Consider the following 16,480-nt stretch of genomic DNA (forward strand, 5'->3'; position numbering starts at 1 on the left):
TCTTTTTTTATTTGTTTTAATATTATTGTAAAACACAAGTTTTGTCGAAAATTAGAGATTATTTTTACAAACTATAGAATTTTACACTAAGTTATTCTAGACCAAATGAAAATGAGAGTTTGAACTCGAGGAGCGGTAGGTTGAACCGAAAGCATCTATTGACCAAATATTTACTATTCACAAAAAATTAAAAGAATTTTCAAAGGTATTGTTAACAAATAATAACATTACGTGCGTCTAGTAATTGTTTATTTTTATATTTTGAAGTTTGCTTTTGACCTGAGGTGACCCGTTCCAAAGAGACAGCCCAAACGAGTTAGGCTGCAGCTCAGAATCTCAGAAGATATCGCTTCACCCCTCATATTTTATTTCTTTTTTATCTTATAATTAATTGATTAATTCCTATTTATTTTCATAAATAAAATCGAAAAGGAAATTGCAATTTCCAAAAACATTAAAAAAAAAATTAGAACAAAAAAACAAACAAATATAATCGTCTCCAGGCTCCTTCCTCTTATTCCGCCCCTCCCCCATCTCTCTCTCTCTCTCTCTCTCTCTCTCTCTCTCTCTCTAGGCATCATTTTCCTCCGCCAATTTCCCTTTCCCGTTCATATTGCAAAAAACGATTTGTCTCTAGCTCTGTCCGATCCCAACAAAAATCCTCCTAATTGATCCTCGTTTGATTTGGTACTTGTACATTTTCGCAGCAGATTTCAAATTTTTGAAGATTTTGTTTTGTTTTGGCTTCTGAATCGAGGGCTTCGAGGTCAATGTAGGTCAATGTTCTTGTGATTCAGGATTCGAATTCGTCGTCTGTAATCGTCGATTTGGGATTTGGGGCGTTCTGGATATGTAGCTGGAGAAAAAGAGGTCCTTTGATTTTCCAAAAAGTTGCCCTCTTTTTTGTCGGTATTGTCGATAAAGCCGGATTTCCCAATTGGATTTTCTGGGGTTTCGTATTTATTTTCCATTTAATGGTAATTTAATGTTGGGATTGTGATCGTGTGGTCCGTAGGCGGGGTTATTGGGAGAAAATCGAAGGTTTTGATCGGAGGAAAATCTTTTAATTTTAATTTTTTGTTGGAGATTTGGGGGTTTATTGTTTGGCCTTTTTGGGTTATGCAAACAATAAAGGCTGAATTTTGCACAAATTGCTGTGAAATAAAGCCGGTTTGAGCTTGTTGATCAAATCGTATCGGATATTGTTGCATCATGGAGCATGTGATTGCTGGAAAGTTTAAGTTGGGGAGGAAGATTGGGAGTGGTTCTTTCGGAGAACTCTATTTAGGTATGGTAATCAGTGCTTGCTACCTGTTTTTTCGCCGAAAGTTATTCGTTATGTTAATTTCATGTGTTTTGTAAAAATTCCTGTTCTGGTGTTAGGTGTAAATGTACAAACCGGAGAAGAGGTGGCTGTTAAGCTGGTATGTGATCAATCCTTGAATCGTAGATTCAGTTCTGATGTTTGTTTTTTGGCTAAATGTTTCTAAACATTCTATAGTTTGTGCTTGAGCTATAAATGGGTAGCTTCATCAATGGACTTGGTTACGTTGACTGTGAGCTTCTGGTAATTCAATACTTTGGGTTCAGGAAAGCCGTATGAATTATCCAGTTTAATGAACGTGTTGAATAAAATCATGTTTTGTCCAACATTTCTTTAGTCACTAGAGGAAGTCGAAGAACAAAATGAATACTCACTTTTGAATCTTTGAGAATAAGAGTAGGAATGGCACTTTAGATTTCATATTCGACAAGCTCTATGTGAGTTACATTCGAAGCTTCATGCTTTATATTCTTCATTTCTTTTCAGTTATGTTATCAACGAAAATTCTGTATGTGAAGCCAACCTTTTATTCTATTTAAGATTTGTCATGGATGCGTTTTGATATCACAAAGTTCCAGTCTAGTACAACCTTGTTACATTTCGTTATTGTACCATCTACATATAATTCAATAGTCTATAATTGCATGCATTTGAGCTAGTTTACTTTCCAAATTCCAGGAACCTGTGAAGACGAAGCATCCCCAGCTTCATTATGAGTCAAAATTGTATATGCTTCTTCAAGGAGGAAGTAAGTCTCTCTTTTCACTCTCTCACAGATAAGTTTTTTTTACCAATAACCGATAGTAAACAACTAACCATTGTCATTTTATGATGAAGCCGGAATACCCCACCTCAAGTGGTTTGGAGTTGAGGTTGACTACAATATCATGGTTATTGACCTTCTTGGACCAAGTTTGGAAGATTTGTTCAACTACTGCAATAGGAAATTCACATTGAAAACAGTGTTGATGCTTGCAGATCAATTGGTAAGTACTAATTACTATCCTTCATCTAATTTGTCTAAGTTGGCCAGGATAATCGTTTTTACATTTTCAATTTCATCTTTCAGATTAACAGAGTTGAATACATGCACTCGAAAGGTTTTCTTCACCGTGATATTAAGCCTGACAACTTTTTAATGGGCCTAGGGCGTAAAGCCAATCAGGTATCTTTTCTTGTTTAACTGCAGTTGCTATGCGAATTATAGCACTTAGTGCATTAATGGAACACTTTTGCTCGAAACTTTTTCGTTATTGGGGATCTCATATGGTATTAGGGGCGGGATTTCAAATCTTTTTTTATTAACACTTCAATCACACTTTTTTATTTAGAAGTGTAATATATCGGACATTATTTGTCACAGGTGTATGCTATTGATTTTGGTCTTGCAAAGAAGTATAGGGATCTTCAGACTCATAAGCACATACCATACAGGTAAATTTTACTTGGAAAGTGACAAATTATGATAAATTTTTTCGTGAAGATTTTTTTTTTTTGTAAAGTCGCTGCTCGTGTTAAATATGTTTCTGTGGATTGTCTGTCAATGTATTATCGACATATCTCTGTGCTGCTTCCATTTGTATTAGATTTTGACTTTAATGTTTAATACTTTTGATCCTTTTGTGCCAGCGTTGGATTTGATGTGGTTGCTTTGAAAGTTAAATTTGTTTCTTTTTCATTTGTTAGGGAGAACAAGAACCTCACAGGAACTGCTCGCTATGCAAGTGTTAACACCCACCTTGGAATTGGTGAGAGATATTTTATGTCTTTTTATTTACTATGTAAATTATAACAGTAAATGGATAATCAAAGATCCAACATACTATGCTCTACTTATTCTCATTGTGTTTTATTTCACTTTTAGAGCAAAGCAGAAGAGATGATTTGGAATCTCTTGGTTATGTGCTGATGTATTTCCTAAGGGGAAGGTTAGGGTATAGTTCTTGCACTTGTTCTTCATGTGTTTTGTTTTTTCGGCATTTGCTATCTGATTTTGAGTATTTGATGCTACATTGTATCTTACTCTACTTTTTTATTCCTTTCTTTTTTGTCTTTTGCCTCCAATCAGCCTTCCCTGGCAAGGTTTAAAAGCTGGTACAAAGAAGCAAAAGTACGATAAAATTAGTGAAAAGAAAATGTCTACTCCTATAGAGGTAACAACTTTCTCCATGCATTCTTATTGCTAGCAACTTCATATGTTGCAAGAATGGACATTTTACACGTGTTATATTATATATATATATATATATATATATAATATTTATTTATTTGGGTGAGATCGACCAAAGATTAGAAATGGGGACATATATGGAAAAAGGTCTCGACTAGGAAGACTGGCACTTCCATTGATTTTGGTTGGGTTCTTGACTGGCTCAATATTTGCATGGTTTTTGACAATGAATGTGTTTAGAGGCTGTTTCAACCAGGCCTAGTCAGATAATTCTGTGCTTTATGTTTGTTCATAACTTGATATGTATTCAAGCATATGTTTCCATGCACACTCGCGCTCACACACTACATGCTGCTGCTATTGACTCTCACCTAGTTCTGGGAATTCTTGTTAATGTTGCAACATGGATAATATAGCCACAGATATGTTTAACAGGTGCTGTGCAGATCTCATCCAGCTGAATTTGTATCCTACTTTCATTACTGCCGATCATTGCGGTTTGAAGACAAGCCAGATTATTCTTATTTAAAGAGGCTTTTCCGAGACTTGTTTATTCGAGAAGGTAATCTTCACAAATTAGGTTATTTTGTATTAGATTTACAAACTTTTTTTCTTTTAGTTGTTAGTGTTTTCCTTTTTCTGTTTGGGTTCAGGATAATAATTTTATGATTACTTGCAGGTTATCAATTTGACTATGTATTTGACTGGACCGTGTTGAAGTACCCTCAGATTGGTGGCAGCTCTAAAGGATGGGTTAGTGTTTGGAAATGTTATGTTTAAGTGTTGATCTTATAAGAATGTTATTTACTTACTTCCTTTCTCTGTTTCTAGCATGCCAGTGGGAAAGCGGGTTTAAGCGCAGGGCCATCTATGGAAAGACCTGATAGAGGATCAGGTGTTGCTCTCTCTTCAAAGAATATATTTCATTTAGGTGCCGAATCGGATTAATTGACCTTGATTTCAATAAAAAGTTATGGATTTGATGTATGCTTTTGACTTTGATGTCCTGTTTAGTTTCTTATATCCCAAACTTACTACTAATAAGTCCTAAGCTTTGATGCCAGTTACCCTCTTAATTTTGAAGATTTATCGAGTATTTGAGGACTTAGTTTTCTATAAATTTTTCAGTGTAGTTTCCTTTCTTCAGCTTGTTATTTAACTTTCCACTACAATTTTACGCTCAGTAGTCTCCTTTTTGGTTTCCCACAATTATTAAACCCTTTTATGCAATTGGCTTATCCAGTTGGGAAAGAGATTCGAGAAAGATTCTCGGGTGCAGTTGAAGCATTCTCAAGGAGAAACACCTCAGGTTCTAGTCCACGCCAGGATCATTTGAAACACAAGTCTTTTGAGGATGTACCTTCATCCAGAGATGCGGTAAAGTTTTCTCTGACTGTTAATTATTCCTATGTTGCTTTGGGCATGGACAGTTTGCGAGTATGTTAAGCTACATGAATTTAATCTTGCCGATTTGCTTTCTGAAAATTGGATCTTGAGAAGTCACTAAGTAAAAGAACTTCAGTCCTGCTGTATTCAAAATTTTGTCAATTTTAAAGTCCAAAAGTGAAAGTTAATATCTTGATTTTCCTAATTATGACCCGTACACTTATTTTTTACGAATTGTCTACGACCTTGTTGTTACGTCCTTGCTTTGTTTAAAAATTTTAACAAAAGCAAAGTTGAATCCTGGCCTAGTTAGGTGAAAAGTCCAAGAATAGAAGAATTGCAAACTATACAGTTTACTACTTCATTTATGGTCCTGGTTTATGTTTGAGTGTGTCATCTCTTCTCACTTGTATGATACGCTTTTCACCCTTAATTTTGCATGTTATTCATCCCAAGTATTCAAGTTGAAATCGTGCAATTTGTTGTAATTAAAATTCTTATTGAGAACTGTTGTTGCATCTTCAGCACCAGGATTCTGACAGGGGACGCAATTCCTCTCGATATGGCAGCACTTCAAGAAAAGCTATTGCTAGCAGTAAGCCAAGCTCCTCAGGTGATCACACTCCCAGTGACGGTCGCACAAGCAGATTAGTCTCAAGCAGTAGCCGCCCTTCTACCGGGAACAGAGGTTACGAACCCAAGCGCCCTGCAGCTGCAAGAGGCACCCGAGATGATCCTCTCCGGAGCTTTGAGCTCCTTTCAATCAAGAAGTAATGGACAGTATCTCACTACAGATATTTTCAATCAAGAAGTAATCAAGAAGTAATGGGTAATACTCAGCCTATTCGATGAGTACTAAAAAAACCGAAAAACAAAGACAAAATTCGCTCGCTTCTGTACATGGGACTATCTCTTGAGCACCGCGGTTACAGACCCTGTTGCATGTCTCTAACGACGGCATCTCCAGGCTTTTCCTCCCACCTTTTTTCTCCTCTCCCTAGAGGTTCCGGGCATTGTAACTGTATCAGAAACATACATTTTTCTTATGCTTAGCTGTAATAATTCCTATTTCTTGAATATACACGTGCTCTGAGACCCGTTGGTGTTTGTTTGTAATGGACATCATTTCAAAAACTTGTTCAACAATGTTAGCCTGAGCTTCAAAAACTTGCTCAACAATGTTCGCCTGAGCTCGAATGGTCGGAAATTTGTTGCAGTTCAATTTCTTCCACAATCAAGAATGCACAGATGTTTCTGCTTGCTCAACAACCTTGTTTACTAGTTTGACCGTATTTACTTGAGAGCTCGTGGCAACTTGCTATGTATCGAAAAACGAAAATTCTAGAATGCATCGATGTATTTGCGCTCGAGATTCCAAGGAATTAGCAGTAAATCTCGGCCACTTGAATTGCAATGTAGAATGCATACACCGATGTATAGTAAGACTCTTTTATGTATGAAATATGATGCTCTAAAAACCAATGTTTCATTGTTCGGCAACATCAAAATAGAGTTGGGGGGCAGTTAGCCAAAAGTTCGAAACTGTCCGGTCCAGTAAATTCAAAAATCTGTCCTCCGTTCATGATAGAAGAAGAAATTCATACATTAGCATCGTCGCACTTTCAAAGTCATAGAGCGTATAACCCTTAGCTTCTATGTATGCAGCGACGCTGAAATGGATGATCGCTGAGGACAACATCACTAACAAAATATTTACAATGTGAATCCTTGCACGAAGTCAATATTCGACTCTGGGAAAGAAAAGAAAAAAGGAAAGAAAGAGACTCTCTAATTTCCAATCCTCGGCTCATGGATTTCTAAGAGCTGCCAATCTTTTCTCAAGATCAGCAACGCTGGAACTGCAAAAAGTTGAAAACTCTTTAGTTAGAAGTTGTAACCAAATTAAAAACAAAAAGAAGCAACAACTGCCATGATGAATGCGTATCACGAATGACATATCAATTTGTTTTGAGGTGCTCTTTCTGCAAACAATGAATGCATATCTTGTTTGAGGTGCTCTTTCTGCAAACAAGTTTATTGTTTGGGTGCTCTTTCCCCCAGTGTGTATAAATAAATCATGCAGTCACCATTGTAATTTTACGTGCAAGTATGGCAAACCCTCAACAATTTCGTAATGTATTGTGAAAATATTCAGACAGTTAATTACAATGACAAAGCGATCAGAGGCTGTACCTGCTAACACCCTCAGCGTTCTTTGATGCAATTTTTCCTTTGGGAGCTGCTGAAAGCTGTCAGTAGATAAAATACAAAGCACACCAGGTCAAATGACAAGGAATAGAATACATGCTAACAAAAACTCAAAAATGCAAAACCATTGATACCAACCTGCGAGGCGACATCAACGCCAATTTCATCCAGCACCTGTTTGAGTAAGTTTAACAAAAGAAATTCTGTTAATTCCTGGTACCGAAGACCAATAGTCAAACAATATCTATGAAGAATGAGATCATAAACTATTTCTCAGTTTCATAAGAACTCGTTCCACAGCATCTAACACAAATCCTTCTCAATCAAACTTCAACTATAAGAATTAACCTAATCAAAGATGCATAGTAAGTATTGCTCCATAAAACAGATTTCTTTTCCATTTCTTTGGCATCATCTGTGAAAAGATCCATCTCATCAATAAAGTAGTATATAATGCAAGTAGGACCTACCTGATCTGTCAGCTCGTCAGTTTCCTCTTCCGCCTCATCATTATCCAAGGCATCATCTATGGCATCGGACATCATTTCAGTCTGCATAAACAAATCTCTAAATTATGATTTGTGTATGCAACAAAGCATAGAGAAATTTAATTCTGTGCCAGTATACTGAAAGATCAAAAATCTTACAGTCATATCCATCTGCGCAGATTGCTTCTGAAACTCGCGTATCACCTTTGCTTGCTTTGCGGGAGCCATTTGCTGCAACATAAACACAAAATCAGCTACTAAAAATACCTTGAATTTCCTAACTATGAAAATATGAAGCTATGTAACAGAGTATACGTCTATCAGAATTTATTTACATTTAACAGAAGTGCCCAGTGTTGTTGACAGAACGCCTTTTAAACTAAAGCTCATCATAAGATGCAATCTCAAAATTTTCTTCTTTATAATATGAAAACTGCACAAAAATAATGTTTCAATGTTACAATCAAACCTTATTCATAGCTGCCATTGCCTTACTAGCACCTTTCATGCCAACAGCAACTGAGGACTGAGCATGCATTGCCTGCATGATAGAATAACGTTAACAACCAAGAACATAACGCAAATTCGAAAAATAAAGATCAAATAGAAGAAATCTCGTATAGAGATAAAAATTTGGCAGTCCACCTGCGTATGAGTTGCTATTCCTCTCATTTGAGCTCGACTTCCTTGTAAGTTAGCTATCTGTTGCCTAAGCCTGACTAGCTGCCTGGCTAGTATTTTAGTTGCTCCCTGCAGAATACAAGACAAAGGCCTGAGGGAATACAAATTGACTACCTCTTATAAGATTCAATGGCAGCAGTCACTCGAACATTCATGGACTGACGAGAATGGTCGAATACGCAAAACATACCTCGTTTCCGGTTTTAGCTGTTCTCTTTATCTCAGCGACAAGCTTCTTTTCCTGACATGACAGTATAATATATCAAATGACAAGTTTATAAATACACAAAAATGAAATGGGACCGTCGACTGGAGCCTCTTGACATACTTCTAACTGCAATGCTCCAATTTCCTTCTCTATCCCTGAAGTAAAATGTGGATGAAAAACATGAATAAAAGGACCAAAATCAAAAATTCAAAACCAAGGAAATGCTAATCCATGACAAGGTGAGACCTCCATACATGCACACAATCAGATTCCGGTGTAAAATTACAGGTCAGCTGGACAAAGTAAAGATTACTAGTGAGCGGTAACCCGTCTAATCCCATCTATAGTGTCTATTCAAACAGTGCAATGTCAAAACTAAGCCCCAATGCCTCAGCTAGTCCAAAAGGGGCATAAATATATGTTAATTACCTCTAGTAGCATTAGCCATTTCTCTCTTGCTCTCCCGAAGAGCCTCTGCGATTACAAATGCAAACCCACATGAAGAAATTAAGAGAATTTGAATTGAACCCATAATTCAGATCTAATACGAAAATTAAGAGCGGTTGGATAATTGAATTTCAGCTTAATCCTAAGCAAGGAAATCAAAAACAAAAATTGGGCAGGAGATTAAGAAAGCGCGAACCTTTGGCCGTGGGTTTCTTACTGAACATGTTCATGGTGCAGACAGCTGCACGAATCGCAGAGATTTCTTCTTCGAGTTGCAGATTTTAGAGAGAGAGAGAGAGAGGTCCAAGTAGGGAGGAGAAGGTGTCTGTGGGGTGTTTTCCTATTTTTCATATAGGCAGGGACTTGGCGGTAAATATCGCGGTAGACCCTCCATGGTTTCTGAAATTTCAATCATATGGATTGGGGGCTTTTTCATATTTTATTTATTTTAATTAACTTAATATTTGGGATTTTTTTGTAATTTACATTTTTGAAAGGCCATTGACTCAAATGGGGAATGGGGGATTAGTGGCAAAATGATAATGATTGGAGAATAGACTTGAATTTAGCTATTTCCACGACAAGATTATTAAGTCTCGGTATGCATGTGACATTTCCTAACCTTTCCTCTCACTATTGATAAAAAAATAAATAATAATTTAATGTATGTTACGTGAAACTTTAAGTTTGAAGTTTCTTTTCATGTTTTTAAAATGAAAAAAAACGTGAGAGGTGAGAGATAACGAAAGAAACTCTTTTCGGAATTTTTTAAGGATAAGATAACTCTCAATGTAACCGATTTATGTTTTTCCTTTACTTGTATAATTGTGCCTATCATTCTATATTAATGTAGAGGTGCCATTCATATACAAATTATTATATGCTTATCCATACTTATATAGAAATATATCGATTATAATTGGGAAGATAGATAACTCCACTATTAACTTCTTTATTTATGAAAATTCTCGATATTTAATCAAATTTTGTATTTTGCTTGTTATGTCTTTCTATGAAAACACAGTTCTTTCAACTGACAAGAATCAAATCATATTACACTGTCGTAATTCATGTTCCATGTTTTAAATTGCTAGCTTGACTAACGTGTTATTCTCGTGTTACAATGCTTATCCCTTGTCTTTGTGCTCTACATTTTTTACGATATTAACATTGTATTAGTAGTACACCAATATAAACACAGAACCACTTAAGAACCAGATTGGTACCGCCTCTTATCTTCTCCACTTCGAATTCTCTTTTAAAATTTCCACCACTCTTCTAGAAGTCTGGTTGAACAACTGAATTCGACGCTGCTAATCTATTACAAACAAAATGCTAATACTACTTCTTTTCATTTCTAGATTCTTATATGTTTCTTATACTTCTAGTTTTCCTTAAACATTACAAAAAACTCAAAAAATTGACAAAGAAATATACAATGTTCACCAAGTTAGATAGTCAAAACTCTTGACAAGCATGTTTCCGGGCTCCGGCGGCAGTTTCCGTTCACTTAAAATCCCACGTGGCGCCCATCCTCTCGCTCCTCGCCGCCCTCCCCACCCTCTATATTTTAGCCTTTTCGCTTTCCTTACAATCTCTCCTCTCTCTTTCTCTCCCTGACCAAAATAGACCCCCTCGGTCTTTCCAAGTCTTTCAATTCAGACACGAATTCTTCAGAGCGCGGTTTTCCGATTTCCCGGAAACGCCCAAAACCGCGAGGTTTCCCGGCGGCGTCTGAGTTCACCCGCAGTGACCAGTGGGAAATCGGAGTCGGAAGAAAGCGTGCGTTCGTACTCGCAGAGCATCGGCGAAGGCGATAGAACTGGTACTACTTCTACAATCTTTCTATCTCAATTGGGATTCCGGCCTAGGTTTTCCGTCTCAATTCAGAGCAAAAGCTCAGTGGCTGTTTCGGACTGTTGGTTTCATTCCGTTTCGGTTCCGACCTAGGGTTTTTTCAAATTTTCATCTTGAAAATTGATCGAAAGCGAGTGGGTTGGGATTGCGGTAGGGGGTGAGGCGTAGCCGATTGTGATGATTTTGGGAATTGAAGGGGTGAATTCTCGATGGATATAGACCCAGTAGCAGGGGATGTTGGTTCTTTGGATCCTGAGCTTTTACAGCTGCCGGAATTGTCACCGTTTGCACTTAAAACCAGTCCCCAAATTGCTGAGGATTTGTTTGCACAGTGGCTTTCGCTCCCGCAGACCCGTCGTTTGGTAAATTTGCTCACTTTTCTCTGTTCATGTACAATTCGTTGTTATCAATGTGCATTTCTGGACTCAAAGCTATAGTTTGTATGTTTTCTTGTTTGGATAATTATAGGGTTTCTATTGTTAGCTTAATACCTTATATATGGGAGAGCTGTCTCTGTCGGTTACTGCCTCAAGTATGTTATTATTTTTCGCTTAATAATAGTTGATCTTGTCATTAAAGTAAAGGATTTGCTTTTGTGTAGTATTTATGTATGATTCGTGTAGACGTAATTACCAGAAGAACTGTATATTCGGTAATTTCAGGTGTTGAAAAAAGTTGATGTTTTGTGGTTTGTTTTGACAGGTGAAGTCTCTAGTAGATGATGCAATAGCAGGAATTCCTATCACTGCACCTGGGAGCACGTCAAGTGCAAATACTGCTGGGAGCAATGTGTTACCTTCCATGTTTCCGTCTGGAAGTACACCTCCACTTTCACCAAGAAGTTCCCCTGGTTCTCCGCGTTTTTCAAAGCTGAAGACTAGTCCTTCTTCTCTTCGCTCTCCACTAAAATTGGCTAGTGAACCAGTGCGGGAAGCCATTCCTCAGGTCAAACTCAGTCCTAATTGCCCTACTACTACTACTACTACTACTACTACATCCATTATTATTTTTGTAAATATTGTGAGGTAGAAATTTAGTTGTGAACTTGAACACTGGGTTCTTTTCATGCTGTCAAGATTGAAGAATTAGTTCTCATAGTTTTGTATGTTTCAATAAGCTTTGCAGTTCTATTTTCATAATGGTCCACCACCACCAAAGGAACTTAAGGAGCAATGTCTTTCTAGAATTGATGACCTTTTCAGTGGTCAGATGGATGGATTGCAACTGCATGGTGAGATGTGTATCTTATCTGTAATTCACCTTTAGAAATGCGAAAGACAAGAAGTCCCTCTCTTTCTCACCCCTTACCCAACCACTGCCAGAGATTAGTGAAACTGAATATTTTGAAAGCAAGGAGTTTATGTTATTTTTATGATTATGCAGAGTTTAAGTTGGTTACAAAGGAGTTATGCAAGCTGCCAACTTTTTTCTCCTCTGCCATCTTTAGAAAGATTGATACTAGCTGCAGTGGGATAGTGACCAGGTATGCAGAAAAGTAACTAAGCTTACTAAAAGCAACTAGATCTTGTTTTAATGAGACCTCAATATGTCAGTTGAAAAAGAAAAGGTCTATGAAATGCTTCGTCATGTGTTTGTTGTTGGGAAGTTATATCATTCAGCTAGCTGTATCACACATATCCAGTATATATTTTATCTGTGAATTGTGATCCTTCTACCTTTTATTGTATTTCTTTTGTTCAGTAGTAGAATAGCTTATGTTACTTACAGAACCATGACTCAACAAGCTGTATACATTTTATCTATCTTTTACTTTTATTCTTGTTGTTCTATATATTCTTATTATATGTCGATATACATAATTGGTTTGTAGGGATGCATTCATCAAATATTGGGTTGATGGAAACATGCTCACAATGGATACAGCAACTCAAATATTTAAAATTTTAAAGCAGTCTGATCGTAATTACCTTTCTCAGGTTTGATTTAATACTATTTTTCTCTATATTGTCTATGAGAATTGCCATTTGATTGAAGTCCTTTCTGCTTACTTAAATGCCTATTTCTGTCAGTTATGTGCTAATGTTTTCAGACTTTTTGGTTCTGCATTCTAGCTTCTCAATTGTTGTCCACATTCTCAATGCAGGTAGACTTCAAACCCATTCTTCTAGAGCTTGTGGCAACTCATCCAGGATTGGAATTTTTACATGGAACTCCTGAATTTCAAGAAAGATATGGTATGTGTTTCATACTGCTAAGTTCGTGACAATAATTATTGTTCGTTTAATTATATTCTATGCAGAAGTAAGGTTTCTAATTCACATATCAGAACTGATTGCATGGTTCTGTTGGTGCAGAATAGGCAATTTCTGAATGAACTGTGATGTCAAGTTAAGATTGTAAGGATAGGAATATGAAAAGCGACAATAGGGTTTTATCAGATTTGTCGCAAAATATATGGTTGACTCAATTAGTTATTATCTTGGGCATATATTGTTACATAAGGCACTTTTTTTTTTTTTGGTATTTTGAGATGACCTTGTGTTTTCCAAGTGAATATTTTTACTGAGCTCACCTTTTTTTTCATACTACTATTTGCTTACATAAGCTTCATTTTCAATGCCCCAGCTGAAACTGTAATATACAGAATATTTTACTACATAAACAGATCAGGAAATGGTCGCCTTACCCTGAGGGAGCTAAAACGAGGAAATCTAATTGCTGCCATGCAACATGCAGATGAGGAAGAGGACATTAACAAAGTTCTAAGGTTGGATTATCACTGGAACATGAATCTTTAAGTACCAATTAACGTTACTTTCCTTGTGCTTTACTTTCACGTGTTCCCCCACTTGTATAGTTAAGTATATGATGTGGGTTTTCTGGTTTGTTTTAATGGTTTGACTGTTGAAGTTGACATGAAAGAAGTTATAGTGGATGAAAGATTAGAAGGAACATAAGAACAGTCTATCAGCGTTTTCTCTTAGATTGCCCAAAGGGAAACCAGATTCGTTTTCTTTACTAAATTGTGTTAAACTACTGAACTATGTTATTGATATTTTCTTTCTTGCCAAATATTAGGTACTTCTCATATGAACATTTTTATGTCATATACTGCAAATTTTGGGAGCTGGACACAGACCACGATTTCTTGATCGACAAAGAGAATCTTATTAGATATGGTAATCATGCCCTTACCTACAGGATCGTTGATAGAATATTTTCACAGGTTGGTGCATATTATAGTTTCCTCTTCAAAACTTCTTGAACAAATTATTTATTTAAATGAGGTTTCTGAGTTGATTGCGTATTTGCTCATTCCACTCCAGATTCCGAGGAAATTTACTAGCAAGGTTGAAGGGAAGATGGGTTATGAAGATTTTGCTTACTTCATGTTGTCAGAGGAGGATAAGTCGTGTGAGCCTAGCCTTGAGTATTGGTATACGTTTCTTGTTTCTTTGTTCTTTTTCCATTCTGACATTCAGTAATTTTATGTCATGGAATTCTTATTTTTTACAAGTGCAGTCAATGTTCCTGTTTTCAAGTGGATGTAGCCATTGTTAGATGCATGTAACCATGAAAAGTGTGAAATCTATATTTTAATACGTTAATCCAAAACTTGGAAGTTGGTGTAATATTCTAACTCCCTGAAATGTACTCTTCCGCAATATATTTAAAATAAACTCATCAGTATTGAAAGATTAAAATTGTAAATTGAAAAATAAACTTGCCCGATTTTGTGAAAATCTCATGCGCTTGAATTGTAACCTCCCATTCTATTTGTGGAAATTGTCGGATGCATTTGAGTTCAAAGATTATGAATCACTTTTTCATTTCGGAGCTGTTATTAGGACCCCGAAAAAGTCATCCTGCACTCCAAATTTACAAAAAGACAAGGAAATTTTTTTATAGAAGTGCAGGATGACGTTTTTGGACTGCCAATAACTCACGATAGTGGAGTCTCAAAGATAAGTCATGCATATACTGTAGTGTAGCCACGCTCATTGCTGTGAGGACAAGCCTTGATTCACCCACCTGTTTTTCTGATGCTATGCCTTTAGTGATTCATCTTTTACTTTGTCTGCTTTTTTTCCTTTTTATTTACTCAAATCTTATTTTGTAGGTTCAGATGTATAGATCTGGATGGAAATGGAGTTCTTACACCCAATGAGTTGCAGTTTTTTTATGAGGAGCAGCTGCATCGTATGGAATGCATGGCCCAAGAGCCTGTTCTATTCGAGGATATTTTGTGCCAAATAGTTGACATGATTGCACCAGAGGTCAAATATCATAATCGTCATCATTGTTATTGTTATTATATTACTAAATTCCATATCTTACATTCAGTCACTCATTAGAAATGACTAATTTTGACATTGTTCCTGCAGAGGGAAGATTATATCACTCCAGCTGACTTGAAAGGTTGCAAACTTTCAGGAAATGTCTTCAATATCCTTTTCAACCTTAATAAATTCATAGCTTTTGAAAGTCGCGATCCATTTCTTATTCGTCAGGTATTTTTGCACGGGTTACATATGAGAAATTGAGAAATACTGGTTCAATTCTCTGGTACAATAATGGTGTTCTGGCATTTTGATGCGTGCAGGAACGTGAGGATCCAACTTTGACTGAGTGGGACCGCTTTGCACACAGAGAATATATACGGCTGTCAATGGAAGAAGATGGAGAGAATGCCTCTAATGGAAGTGTTGAAGTTTGGGATGAATCACTCGAGGCTCCTTTTTAAGTTCAAGAAGGTGAGGTTTAGATGGAGTTCCAGTGGAAAAGAGTGTAAATATCTGAAAGTGCTATGTTCATCATAAAATCAAATGCGCCATCGTACTTTTGTAATTATAGAACGAAAAATATTTTGTTCCGAACTCAAAATAAGGTTCTAATGTGAATCCAACCATAGCATTACTTACTGAATTCAAACATGGAGCATCTGCTATGTAGGATCAGCAAAATCATGCGTGTTAACTGATTTGCTTGACCCTTTTATGTTCATCCAGCTGTGTACGAGATAGCTTCAGATCCTTCGTCAAAGTCGCTCGTCCAGTGAAAAGAATCATTTTTGTCAAGATGCTCCGTGGCACTGATCAGTGGATCTAGTCCTGTTCAACACTAAATTTCATGCTTGGTCGTGCAACATTCATCAATGGTAAATTTCAAGCAGGATTGGCGCTCATTTTGCACTTCCACGAACCTCAAGGAGGATGAGTATGGAGTTGTACAAACCAATCGTCGTCTAGGTAACGTTAGTCCATGCTGTCCTGCGAGCAGCTCGACCGAGCCGGTTGCTTTTCTTATGGTGTTGTAAACTTCCCAAGTGCCTTGTAACATTTGTTCAGATGCTCTGTTTTGGTTCAACATCCCCCCACCATTTTATTTTCTTTGCTTTCTCTTGCTTCATACCTTTGTCTATAGATTTATTTTATTGGATTTTTATTTAAATTAAAGAATTGAGAAAAGAAAGAAGGCGTAGGCTGTGTAATGTTACCTACAAGTTGGAGGCTTTTTGCAAGGTTTAGCAAAACATGCTTATAATATGGGTATTTTATGGTTTTTCATATGATTAGTCATGTCATTAGATGTTCATTACTCCGCATTGCAGACAAATCACAATTTGCCAACGTAAGTGTTCAAGTGTCAAAATGTGATCCTAAACATAGTACCTATTTAGATACGCTCGAATGCCCTTCTCATAATTATAATGTATATAATCCTATTCCGGTCTAGTCCGGCATGGGATG

General features: G+C 36.7%; 3 protein-coding genes across 6 annotated transcripts; 2 read left to right on the forward strand and 1 right to left on the reverse strand.

Moving 5' to 3' along the window:
* Nucleotides 1-518: 518 nt before the first annotated feature.
* Nucleotides 519-6,070, forward strand: LOC103958857 (casein kinase 1-like protein 6). 3 transcript variants are annotated; one of them, XM_018650282.2, is made up of 14 exons: nucleotides 519-1,288; nucleotides 1,384-1,424; nucleotides 2,003-2,072; nucleotides 2,162-2,310; nucleotides 2,394-2,489; nucleotides 2,688-2,758; nucleotides 3,011-3,072; nucleotides 3,189-3,258; nucleotides 3,393-3,477; nucleotides 3,930-4,056; nucleotides 4,174-4,247; nucleotides 4,326-4,425; nucleotides 4,738-4,871; nucleotides 5,406-6,070. In XM_018650282.2, exons 1-14 carry the CDS (start codon nucleotides 1,213-1,215, stop codon nucleotides 5,652-5,654), a joined length of 1,404 nt encoding a protein of 467 aa, XP_018505798.1. In that variant the 5' UTR covers nucleotides 519-1,212; the 3' UTR covers nucleotides 5,655-6,070. The 3 variants fall into 3 exon arrangements, with proteins under 3 accessions (XP_018505798.1, XP_018505799.1, XP_009369449.1); XM_018650283.2 differs by having other exon boundaries at nucleotides 3,189-3,252; XM_009371174.3 differs by having other exon boundaries at nucleotides 520-1,288; nucleotides 3,189-3,252; nucleotides 4,326-4,389.
* Nucleotides 6,071-6,411: 341 nt separating this feature from the next.
* Nucleotides 6,412-9,269, reverse strand: LOC103958858 (vacuolar protein sorting-associated protein 2 homolog 3-like). Its single transcript, XM_009371175.3, has 11 exons — nucleotides 9,109-9,269; nucleotides 8,895-8,939; nucleotides 8,586-8,620; nucleotides 8,448-8,498; nucleotides 8,222-8,326; nucleotides 8,046-8,117; nucleotides 7,736-7,807; nucleotides 7,559-7,639; nucleotides 7,227-7,262; nucleotides 7,074-7,129; nucleotides 6,412-6,739 (listed from the first exon to the last, which is right to left on the reverse strand). The coding sequence occupies exons 1-11, from the start codon at nucleotides 9,140-9,142 to the stop codon at nucleotides 6,688-6,690; spliced, it is 639 nt and encodes a 212-aa protein (XP_009369450.2). The 5' UTR covers nucleotides 9,143-9,269; the 3' UTR covers nucleotides 6,412-6,687.
* A 1,242-nt stretch (nucleotides 9,270-10,511) lies between these two features.
* Nucleotides 10,512-16,297, forward strand: LOC103958859 (serine/threonine protein phosphatase 2A regulatory subunit B''alpha). 2 transcript variants are annotated; one of them, XM_009371176.3, is made up of 13 exons: nucleotides 10,513-11,131; nucleotides 11,472-11,714; nucleotides 11,895-12,000; nucleotides 12,153-12,252; nucleotides 12,601-12,706; nucleotides 12,874-12,964; nucleotides 13,356-13,497; nucleotides 13,809-13,956; nucleotides 14,057-14,166; nucleotides 14,851-15,007; nucleotides 15,116-15,241; nucleotides 15,334-15,484; nucleotides 15,740-16,297. In XM_009371176.3, exons 1-12 carry the CDS (start codon nucleotides 10,979-10,981, stop codon nucleotides 15,472-15,474), a joined length of 1,623 nt encoding a protein of 540 aa, XP_009369451.2. In that variant the 5' UTR covers nucleotides 10,513-10,978; the 3' UTR covers nucleotides 15,475-15,484; nucleotides 15,740-16,297. The 2 variants fall into 2 exon arrangements, with proteins under 2 accessions (XP_048429766.1, XP_009369451.2); XM_048573809.1 differs by lacking the exon at nucleotides 15,740-16,297 and having other exon boundaries at nucleotides 10,512-11,131; nucleotides 15,334-15,662.
* Nucleotides 16,298-16,480: the final 183 nt, after the last annotated feature.

This window comes from the organism of the source record quoted next, unplaced genomic scaffold (assembly GCF_019419815.1).
Source record: "Pyrus x bretschneideri cultivar Hongxiangsu unplaced genomic scaffold, Pyrus_bretschneideri_v1 Contig7, whole genome shotgun sequence".
In the NCBI taxonomy this organism is placed as follows: Eukaryota; Viridiplantae; Streptophyta; class Magnoliopsida; order Rosales; family Rosaceae; genus Pyrus; species Pyrus x bretschneideri.

Excerpts from the sequence above, each read along its gene's own strand:
- LOC103958857 (XM_018650282.2), top strand. The coding sequence starts at position 1,213 with ATGGAGCATGTGATTGCTGGAAAGTTTAAGTTGGGGAGGAAGATTGGG. Across the intron at positions 2,759-3,010 it reads CATAAGCACATACCATACAG|GGAGAACAAGAACCTCACAG; the intron begins GTAAATTTTACT and ends TTCATTTGTTAG. Across the intron at positions 4,872-5,405 it reads TACCTTCATCCAGAGATGCG|CACCAGGATTCTGACAGGGG; the intron begins GTAAAGTTTTCT and ends TTGCATCTTCAG.
- LOC103958858 (XM_009371175.3), bottom strand. The coding sequence starts at position 9,142 with ATGAACATGTTCAGTAAGAAACCCACGGCCAAAG. Across the intron at positions 8,327-8,447 it reads CAGCTAAAACCGGAAACGAG|GGAGCAACTAAAATACTAGC; the intron begins GTATGTTTTGCG and ends TGTATTCTGCAG. Across the intron at positions 6,740-7,073 it reads AACGCTGAGGGTGTTAGCAG|TTCCAGCGTTGCTGATCTTG; the intron begins GTACAGCCTCTG and ends AACTTTTTGCAG.
- LOC103958859 (XM_048573809.1), top strand. The coding sequence starts at position 10,979 with ATGGATATAGACCCAGTAGCAGGGGATGTTGGTTCTTTGGATCCTGAG. Across the intron at positions 11,715-11,894 it reads TGCGGGAAGCCATTCCTCAG|TTCTATTTTCATAATGGTCC; the intron begins GTCAAACTCAGT and ends TAAGCTTTGCAG. Across the intron at positions 12,707-12,873 it reads ATCGTAATTACCTTTCTCAG|GTAGACTTCAAACCCATTCT; the intron begins GTTTGATTTAAT and ends TTCTCAATGCAG.